This window comes from Manis javanica, chromosome 14 (assembly GCF_040802235.1).
Source record: "Manis javanica isolate MJ-LG chromosome 14, MJ_LKY, whole genome shotgun sequence".
Classification (NCBI taxonomy): domain Eukaryota; kingdom Metazoa; phylum Chordata; class Mammalia; order Pholidota; family Manidae; genus Manis; species Manis javanica.
The window spans coordinates 9,977,361-9,987,134 of NC_133169.1; the positions used below are offsets into that span (position 1 = coordinate 9,977,361).

General features: G+C 53.8%; 2 protein-coding genes across 6 annotated transcripts; one reads left to right on the forward strand and one right to left on the reverse strand.

Moving 5' to 3' along the window:
• Positions 1-39: 39 nt before the first annotated feature.
• On the forward strand, positions 40-6,117 carry GLMP (glycosylated lysosomal membrane protein). 3 transcript variants are annotated; one of them, XR_001849755.3, is made up of 7 exons: positions 40-203; positions 608-859; positions 1,056-1,256; positions 1,381-1,599; positions 2,070-2,326; positions 2,437-2,752; positions 4,811-6,117. XR_001849755.3 is itself a non-coding variant. In XM_017639741.3 (6 exons), exons 1-6 carry the CDS (start codon positions 51-53, stop codon positions 2,600-2,602), a joined length of 1,248 nt encoding a protein of 415 aa, XP_017495230.3. In that variant the 5' UTR covers positions 40-50; the 3' UTR covers positions 2,603-2,938. The 3 variants fall into 3 exon arrangements, 2 of the variants coding, with proteins under 2 accessions (XP_017495230.3, XP_036872658.2); XM_017639741.3 differs by lacking the exon at positions 4,811-6,117 and having other exon boundaries at positions 2,437-2,938; XM_037016763.2 differs by lacking the exons at positions 2,070-2,326; positions 2,437-2,752; positions 4,811-6,117 and adding an exon at positions 1,743-1,999.
• Positions 3,202-8,692, reverse strand: TMEM79 (transmembrane protein 79). Of its 3 annotated transcripts, none has more exons than XM_017639743.3 (4): positions 8,563-8,692; positions 6,968-7,775; positions 6,508-6,721; positions 3,202-4,189 (listed from the first exon to the last, which is right to left on the reverse strand). In XM_017639743.3, the coding sequence occupies exons 2-4, from the start codon at positions 7,731-7,733 to the stop codon at positions 3,979-3,981; spliced, it is 1,191 nt and encodes a 396-aa protein (XP_017495232.2). In that variant the 5' UTR covers positions 7,734-7,775; positions 8,563-8,692; the 3' UTR covers positions 3,202-3,978. The 3 variants fall into 3 exon arrangements, with proteins under 3 accessions (XP_017495232.2, XP_073077210.1, XP_036872659.1); XM_073221109.1 differs by having other exon boundaries at positions 6,968-7,894; positions 8,563-8,627; XM_037016764.2 differs by lacking the exon at positions 8,563-8,692 and adding an exon at positions 8,167-8,448.
• Between the last annotated feature and the right edge of the window lie 1,082 nt (positions 8,693-9,774).

The following is a 9,774-nucleotide window of genomic DNA, read 5'->3' on the forward strand; positions in this document are numbered from 1 at the left end:
ACTGGGGTGGTGGCCCCGCCCTTTAAAAAGATCAGCTGAATCGGAGTCACATGACTGCAGTCCCTTCCGCCCTCCGAAGTTCGGTCCGCATGTGCGGCAGTGAGGAGCCCTGCTGGGGGCTCAGTGCCCCCGGCCCCACGCTCCTTCTGAGTCTGCTGCTGTCTGCCGCCCCGTCTGGCTTGCTGGGGGAGGAGACTCGCCAGGTGAGGGGCTACAGCAATAGATGTTTCAGGAAATGGAACACTTGAAGGGTGGTTGGCATCTAGGGCAACCAAGAAGTGGGGGTGAGGGTTGGTGTTCTTAAACCTGAGGGTGGGGCCAGCCATGGGTCATGGAGCAGGATTGTGGAGTAGGACGGGTGTGAGGGCTTCCTGTCTTCTGGTGAAATCTGGACCTGACTCAGACCTGAGGGACCCGGGTCCAGGCAAGTGTTGGACCCACTTCTGCCCCTTACACCAGGATTCCCTTAGATCCCACACCCATTCCTTTTACGTAGAACCCCAAGGTCCCAACCTTTCCCCATCATTCCCCAGCTTCCTCCCCTCCCTCCAAGCTCCTTTGCCCTTCCCAGATCTTGTTCTTAACCCCCCACTACTCCATGTTCCAGGTGTCTTTGGAAGTCAGCCCTGACTGGCCGGTACCCCACCTGCTTCATATCCGAGCAGTGGGTACCAACTCCACGCTGCACTACGTGTGGAGCAGCTTGGGGCCTCCAGCAGTGCTACTGGTGGCCACCAACACCCCCAACAGCACCCTGAGTATCGACTGGGTCCGCCTGCTCTCTTCTGAGCCTGATGGGGGCCTGATGGTGCTTCCCAAGGACAGCATCCAGTTTTCTTCTGCCCTTGTCTTTACCAGGGTGAGGAGGTTGGGGGAGGACGAAGGGGTAGGGCACAGAGAAGAGGGTTCATCCTAATTGGAGGAACTGGAGACTGGGGGTGGGCGAAGTAGTCAGGGAGTGGAGCCCAGGCGTGGGGGGGCCAGTGAAAGGGGATGGGGATTTGGAAGAAAGCTGGACTCCGGCAAACCAGTTCCCTCCCCCCCACCCTTCCAAGCTGTTTGAATTCGACAGCACCAACACTTCGGACACAGCAGAAAAACCTCCAGGAAAACCGTATACCCCGTATTCCTTGGCCAACTTCTCCTGGAGCAACATCACTGACTCATTGGATCCTGCCACCCTGAGTGCCACATTTCAAGGCCACCCCACTCATGACCCCACCAGGGCTTTTGCCAATGGTAGCCTAGCTCTCAGGGTAAGAGAGTGGGGAATCAGAAAAACTCAAATGGCTGGTTTCTGAGGGTGGGAGTTAATGGTCGGGGGGCGTCAAGCACAGGCAGGCGCCTGCTTCCCACCCTCCCACGCCTCCTCCATCCTAGGTGCAGGCCTTCTCCAGAACCAGTCGGCCAGCCCAACCCCCTCGCCTCCTGCACACAGCAGACACCTGCCAGCTCGAGGTGGCCCTGGTTGGGGCCTCTCCCCGGGGAAACGGCTCCCTGTTTGGGCTGGAGGTAGCCACCGTGGGCCAGGGCCCCGACTGTCCCTCCGCCCAGAAGCGGTACTCCATCGATGATGAATACACACCTGCCATCTTCCAGGTCAGTCTTCCAGCTGAGAGACAGGTGGGTGGGAAAAGTCGGGGGAGCCTGTTAGGACCTCAGAGAGTCATTCATATACCACTTAGCAACACTGTATTGGGCTCCTTTAAGTGTTGGACACCATACTAATGAATTTGACCCAGTCCCTGCCCTCAGTGGAGAAGACACAACAGAAGAGGGTGCAGTGTGACTGGTACTCTGACAAGTGGGATCTCCAAGGGCCCAGGGGCCCAGAGGAAGAGCTGAGTGCAGGCTTGCAGAGTGTCAGGGCTGGAAAAGGCCTCAGGGTTCAGCCAGCCCAACTCCCCTTTCTACAGAGATTGAAGCCCTGGTGCAAACAGCCTGTGAGTTCTAGAACCAGTCCTAGGCCTTGGGACTGGTGACAGGTGGAGGCTGGGAAAAGATGGGGAACTGGAAGGGAGGGGCACAGTGTGGGTCCTCTCACCCTGCTGGTTTGCCTTTCTCCCCAGATGGACCAGCTGTTATGGGGTCCCCTACCATCAGGCTTTGCGCAGTGGCGACCAGTGGCTTTCTCCCAGAAGCAGGGGGGCCGAGACTCAGCCATGCACTGCCAAGCTTCCCCACTTTACCCCACCTTGGCCTACCTTCTCCCCAAGTCGCCCATTATCCAAGGCTTCTTTGGGTCTCGGAACAACTTCTGTGTCTTCAATCTGACATTTGGGGCTTCCACAGGCCCTGGCTACTGGGACCAACAGTACCTCAGCTGGTGAGAGACGGCCTGGGCTAAGGGCTTGGGAGACTGACGTGGAGGAGGAATGGGCCTCGCAGCCATCCCTCCTGAACCTGCTTTCCTCCTTCTTACTCTGCTTGCCCTAGGTCGATGGTCCTGGGTATGGGCAGCCCTCCAGTGGATGCCTTGTCCCCGTTAGTCCTAAGCATCATGGTGGTGGCTTTGGGGGCCCCAGGGCTCATGATGCTGGCAGGAGGCCTGTTTCTCCTGCTGGGTCACAAGCGGCACTCAGAATACCAGCCTATAAATTGAGGCCCACTCTCCAGAGGGAAGGACATTACTGATCCCACCTTGCTGGTCTGAAGGTTTGAAGATCAACATTCCCAGCCAGTGGCTCCCTTCTCCCATCTTGCTTTTCTACAGAAACTCAGAGGCCACCCTCTACTTCCTGGGGACCCCCAGGTGAGGCTTCCTTCGTGCTCTGGAGAGTAACCAGGGACAGGGTGGTTGCTAGAGGGAGGGTCCCCTGGTTGCCTCCCTGCCCCTCTACCATCCCTTTCCTTTGAATGGGACTCACAAACCTAAATAAGAGGACTTCTGGCTCGGCTGCCCTGGAGGGTATGAAATAGACTCATTTTTTTTCCCACAGGGCTTGTCCTTCAGTGTGTAAGTTTTGTTGAGCTGGTTTGGGGCTGGTACCAGGGAATGGGAAGGCTAAGAGGTGGGCATGGAAGGCAAGTTTCTTTCAAGGCCCCATTTCCTCACCAGGAATAGTTCTCTCCCTTGCCATGGGACCAGGCTCCTGCCAGCCTCTCTCCATCATGTGCTGCTGGGAGGTATCCAGTGCCATCTGAGTCAGACAGGAAGGGACACTTGAGACTGGGGGGCAAACATGAAGAAAGAGCCAAGAAGACTGGAAGTCGTTTATTGTTATACACATACGCACATTCACACATTCACACGGGGTTGGCGTCAGCCACTGTGCCTTCCACCTGCCCCCCAGCACACAAGCACACACCCTTCTTGGGAGGCAGGTTCCCTCTTCCTATGGGAGAGGCCCTACTACTGGGCAGTTCGGAGGTGGGAAATGACAGGAGCCTGAATGGGTTGGCAGGGAGGAGGCAGCATTGCTGGCTGGGGCAACTGGAATCGTTTTGGCAGAAGCTAAAGGGCCTATGAGGGCCCAGTCATACGGTCCTCAACCCAAAGCCCCAGGAAGGTTTTCACCAAGTGTGGAAGTCCTTTCTGAGCTGATGCCCAGCCTTTAGGCAAGGGCAGTATTTCCAGTTTCCTTGAGGCCCTCTGCTTAGACAGCTGGCACAGAAATGGTCCTTTGGGGCTATGGCTCTACTGCTGCCTTACAGGAGGTTGATGAGAGGAGCAGAGTCTGGCCCTGGTGGGCCCTAGTGGCAGCCATGGGAGGCTGCTCAGGGAGGAGCCGTGCCTCTGGTTCTGGCCCTGCGCCCTCAGGGTCCTTAAGGGACCTGGCGGTCCATCTCTTTCCCTACAAGAAAATGATCTAAGTCCCTACCCCATGACTGTCCCATGCCTCCAGAGGTGAAGGGCAGAGCCAACTGGGGGAAGAGCAAGGGACAGTCCAGGCACTGATTGGATGGGACCCCTGTCGAGCCAGTAGCAGGGCTTTCCCCACCAAGGCCCCAGGGCTCAGGGCAAGTGGGCAGAGCGGCTCAGCCCCATGGGCGGGGCCTGTAGTCCGAGGCGGAGCGGGCGTGGTCGGGGTAGTCCAGGCGGCTCTCTGCAGTGAGCATGCGCTCAGGCTCCACCACGAACATGTAGTAGAGGTTCCACACCAGCATGGACAGCAGGGGCAGGAATGTTAGACCATAGCCGAAGCCTCGGAATGAGCGGCCCACGGCGAAGGTCAGCCAGTATATCAGCCTGAGGGGTGGGGAAGGGCGGGCAAGAAAAGGTCAGCCTAGCAACACAGGCTGATGGTGGGGAGAACAGTGAGACAGCCAGATGTGGGGTGGTGGGTACGCCTGGTTATTTCCCAAAACAGCCAGTGCCTCTGCATTTACTCTGTGCCAGGCATGGGTCTGATTACTTTAAGGCACTATTTAGACTTCCTCACATCTCTGTGATGTGAGTACATTATTCCTCTTTGTTTAAGATTTTAACTAAAAATTTTAGAGTAAGAAATACATGTTCACATGGTTCAAAATTCAAAGGTGCCAATGAGTACAGTAAAATGTATTCCCTTCCTTTACTTTTACCAGCCACGCTTTTCTTTCCCTCACCTCCCTACCTTTACTCCTCTCCTGCCCCAGACATCCAACATTATTGTGCATTGAGTGATGTTTTACGTATATGTGAGAAAAAAGATTGTCTTCCATTTCCTTCCTCCTTTGAAGTTTGGTAGCACACCATCTAGACTGCCTGCACATTGACTTTTTTCCATTTAATGTACCTTGGAGATTATGTTATATAGAGTATATAAACAGCTTCCTCGTTCTTTTACAGCTACAGTACATTCTGTTGTATTTATTTCTCCTTTTGCAGATGAAGAAACTAAGACTCCAGAGGGGTTAAGTAAGACCGGTCCAAGGTCACACATTGGGGAAATAGTAAAATTGTGACTTGAACCCAAGCCTGTTTGTTAGCTCCCTCTCCTGCCATTTTCGAGGGGCAGAGGGAAAAAAAGAGAGCAAGGAAGCCAGCTTCAAAAGGACTTGAAGCCCAGAGAGACGGATCAACCACACCAAATTTCCCCTCTTGGAAGATCCACTCAAAATACACCTCAGTGGAGGGGGGCAGCAGCTTCCTCTTAATATATGAAAGACTACTTATTATGAAATTGACGTGCCTTTACTTTTTTTGCCCATGAAATAGAGGAAAAAGTGCTGCTCCTCTACTGCCCAGGAGGCAGCCTGGCATAATAATAAAAGTTCACAGATAGTGAAGCCTTACCAAGTACCAGACTGTTAAAGCACACTACATGAATTAACTCATTCCATTCTCACAACAACTCCTATTTATAGATGATAAAACTAAAACTGAGGCCTAAGGACCCTGGATTCTAGTCCTGCCACTGCTGTTGACTGACCTGAGCAACTTGTCTCCCCCAGTCTGTTGTGATTTCCTCTCTGTCAAATGGGTAAGACAGACTAGACAGACGCCGAGTCTTCCTTTAGCTCCCTGATCATTCTTACTGCTTAAGCCAACTTTCCGCTGAGATCAGCATTCCCAGAGTGGGGAATGGGAGGTTGAGTCACGTGAACAGAAACATGCTTATCTTGGGAATCGTCTACTGAAAGAAAATGCAAGGCTGTGTGATGGTCAGGAGGCTGGTGGGACAGATGACTGATAGACTACAATCAGAAGCAACAGGAAGACAGATCTTAGCTCAACAGGAAGACTGTTTTAACACTTAAATCTACCTGGAAGCCTATATCGAAAGTAACAAAAGGAAATGTATTAGAAAAAAAATGAAAAGACTGCATTTGGAGTAGAAATTCAAAGGTGCTTCTGGGTTAGTGTTCACATGAAACTATCCCTAAGGATTTCAGGTGATTTCTAAATGGAAGGAGAGTAATGAGACTGCCGTAATTGACTGTATGAACAGAAGGACGATACTCTTGACCATGGTCTCCCAACCTCCATTGACACTCAGGAGCATTTCCTGCCCAGAAGGAAGGAGCAAGGACAATGAAGGGAGCAGAATCATTTGGCAAAGTGGACATGAGGAGCAGGGTGTTGGCGTGGGGAACTGAGACCTGTTGTCAAGTATCTGGATTTGACCTCTGCAAGTGCAGAGGTCAGTCAGGTTAGCAGTTTTTAGTGCCATATAAAGAACTTTGTAAAACTTACTACCTTTGAAAAATGAAACAGACTGCCTGATAAAGAATTGAGTGCTGGTCCCAGGGGTGTTCAGCTAGAGGCCAGTGGCCACCTGACCAGAGTGTCACATGAGTAGCTGCGGTGGGTGAGAGGTTGGTCTAGATGACACCTGGAAACCCCTCCAGTTCTAGGGTGGTATGTGTGTTTCTGAAATGAGCTTCCTCTGGGAAGACATACAGCTGATCCCCTGCTACCAAGTGAGATAAGGTCCAAAGGAGAAAGTGGATCCACCTCTCCAGTGTGCACATTTGGGCTATTACAGAATCCAGAAAGTTCCCTGGCCGTGTCTCTCCAAACAAGATGCCTGGGTCCTTCTAGCACCATCACCTCCCCCATGCACCACCCCAGCCCCAACTCACCGGGAGATGGCAAAGAGACCAGTGAGCAGAGGGAGCAGTTTGAGGGTCTCTTGGGGCAGGTAGGTGGAGAGCACAGCCAGATTGAAGAAGTAGAGGATGAAGAGCTGGACTGACTGGGCCACATATCTCCGGTGGATCTCCACCTCCCGCCGTGGCTCCCCAAAGGGCCGTAGGGCAGAAAAGCACAACAGGCTCAGCCCGTACACCAGCAGCCCTGGGTGGGATGGAGAACAGACAGGGTCAGATGGGAGCAGCAGGCAGGCATCCAGGGCAGGATTCGCAGTGCAGAGTTCATGGGCATGGGCAGAGGGGCTGAGGCGGTGCTGGGAGGAGATGGGCCCACAGTGGAGCAGGTGGCAGGGTGTGGGAGGCCCTGAGGGGTCCTAGCAGAGTGAAGGGAAACTGCTCCCCAAGACCGGTTCCCAGTTGCCCCCTTCCTTCTCACAGGGCCCAGACTTACCCAGTATGATGGGGAAGGTGGCAAAGACCCCGCAGCGCAGGGTGTACACGAGGCGGGAACTCATGGTAGGCAGCCGTGGGGCATCGAAGGGCAGGAAGGCATACGCTCCATACAGCAGGCAGGGGAAGAGGATGAGGGCGGCTCCCACCGAGGCCACGGCCCTCAGCACCTCTCGGCCTCCGCAGCTCCCGCAGCCCCCACAGACGCGACTAGGCGGCTTCACCACTGCCTCGGCCCACTTGCACTCAGGGGGCTCAGGGTGGGTGGCCCGAGTGGGCAGGCAGATCCGGCGGCGCTGGCGCTCAGACCCACCTGCTTCACAACGCACAGCCAGGTTCTCCTGTGGCCGCCGCTCAATGCACTGTAGGTCGATGGGCACGAAGGCCCTCATCGCTTTCTCAGGCAGCAGGTTGGCATCGTCTTCAGGCAACTCTTCAAGCTTGGTGGGCGGCCCTGCCCTGAGGGGCTCAGGCTCAACGTCCCGCCATCCAGGGGGATCTGGGAATGGGGCACTGGGCTGGGGGCCAGTCCCCCAGGGCAAGGTGGCAGCCTCGCTTACTGTGCTGTCTAGACCATCCTCAGCCCCCTTTCCAGCTGTGGGAGACCCAGATGTAGACCCCACTCTGGAGGGCTCAGCTCCCAAGGGCTCGGCCCCACCTTCCCCTTCTGGCTGCTGGCCATTGGCGACCAAGACCGGGGGTGGGTTCTTCTCCAGGGCCTCTGGCCCCTTCACTTCCAGCAGGGCCAGGGTCTCAGGTTCTGTCATCCTGGGGCCTCAGTTCTGGGTCTGCTGTGAAGTCATGTCACCCTGGAGGAAGCAGAGGAAAGCTCTGTCAGAAGCTCCTGTCCTCGGACCCTTAGGACAGGCTGACAGAACTGGAACTCTCCAGGATAACCACTTCTTGGACTTTAGCCCCTTCCAGGACCCTAGGGAGAACACAGTATGGAGGAAGGTATTGAAACCAAGGGAGGCAGGCGAGAAGTGAGTAGCTGAAACGGAGGCACCCTTTCGACATGAAATGCCATCTAGCAGGAGAGGGTGAGTCAGGGGACACAGGCCACGGAAGCTGCGGCCTCAGCCAGCCCCCACCCACGCCTTCTACCCACCTCCGCCAAAACCCCTGGGGCCATGGCCACCCTAGTGCAGGAATGGGAGGAAAAGAAGGTATCTAGAACTTTACCAAGAGTTCCCTTCCTACCGTGGATCTCCCTGTGGGCAGAGGAACTGCCGCTTCACCTTCCAACCTCCCCTTTTCGCCACAGATCCCTGCTTGGAACTCTACTGGCAACTGATCCCAGGGATTTGCCAATAAATTCCAAAGAACAGGCTGTAGCAGTGCAAACTGGTCTTTTGTCTCCAATCTGGGTACTTGGGCAGTTTCCAAACTTCTCACTAGACCACCTCTTGCATCTCCGGAGTGCCTAGGTCTGTCCATTCTGACTTCTAGGTATAATCATGGCTGTTTCCCATGCCTCTGTCCTCCTTCCCCTCCCTTCCGTCCTCCTTCACACTTCTGGATGGTGCTGGTTCCCTGCCCTCCACCTCCTGGAGGGCCTCCTACCCCTTGCCATTTGGACCCATGACACCCTCTTACTTTCCATCTGGAGATAGGTGGATGGTCCCCTGCATCTGGGAAGGAGCTGCCCAGCTCCCTGCTGGCTCTGCAAGTATTCCTTTCAGTCTCCCTCCCTTTACCTGGCTTTCCAAACCTGTCTGACCAGAGCAGGTGGGGCCCAAATTAAAGGGGCAGGCCCTGCCCTGCTGAATCTGCAGACAGAAAAAGCATTAGAGGAGGATGTGTCATCCTTTCTGAAAACGGGGGGTGCAGCTGGGCACAGAGGTAAGTGTGTGTTCTAGACACATGGGATGTGTAGGAGCTCCCAGTTCAGGAAAGCAGAGACGTAGGAGTGCGTTTGGGTGCTTGGAGTGGGTTGGGATACCCAGAAAATCAAGGGAAATTTCTACATTTATTCAATATTCATTGAGCACCTGTTATTAGCTAGGCATTATTCTAGGCACAGACAGACATAGAGAACAAGATGACAGGTAAAGTCTCTACCCTTGAGGAGCTTGTTGTATTGGGGTAACAGATAATAAAGAAGCCTAGCAACTAAATCAATTAGGATAATTTCAGTAGGGAAAAACCTCTTTGCCAAGGTGACATCTGAGCTGAGACTTGATAGGAAATCAGGAGTATGAGTGTTCCAGGCAGAGGAACAGCAAGTGAAAGGCCAACGATGGGAAGGACTTAGGTTGTTTCAGGAACAGATAGGTGGGTGGCTGGAGTCAGGAGCATTGTGGTGGAAGGGGAATTTATGTTGCTATTACAATGTGTAGACAGCTCCCCCAACCCCACCAAGAAAAAAAAAATACCTTGCTTTTTACCTTAGGTTTAAGGTTAAGAAAGCTATGGGAATCCAAGGTGTCTTTCCAATGGGAGGCCCAGAGGGCAGAAATGTGAGGGACTGATTTCTCATTCCTGTGGGACCTTACTCCTAAAGTCATTTGAGCTTTGTGAGGGCAGGGACAGTGTCTGCTTGGCTTATCTCTGTCTCCAGAACCCAGCATTGTGGCTGGAAGACAGCAGGTGTTTAATAAATATTTGCTGGACTGATGAGATGGATGTGCAAATGAAAATTCTTTGGGAGGGGCTGCTGAAGGGCAGAGGCGCTCATACAAGGGTCACATCTTGGAGGGCTTTACTCATCTTAAGCCCTTTCCATGTAAACTCTTACGTACATTTTTTTGTTTGTTTAAATAATGGAAACAAACTGGAATCACTCTAGTAATATGAAAGAGACGGCTC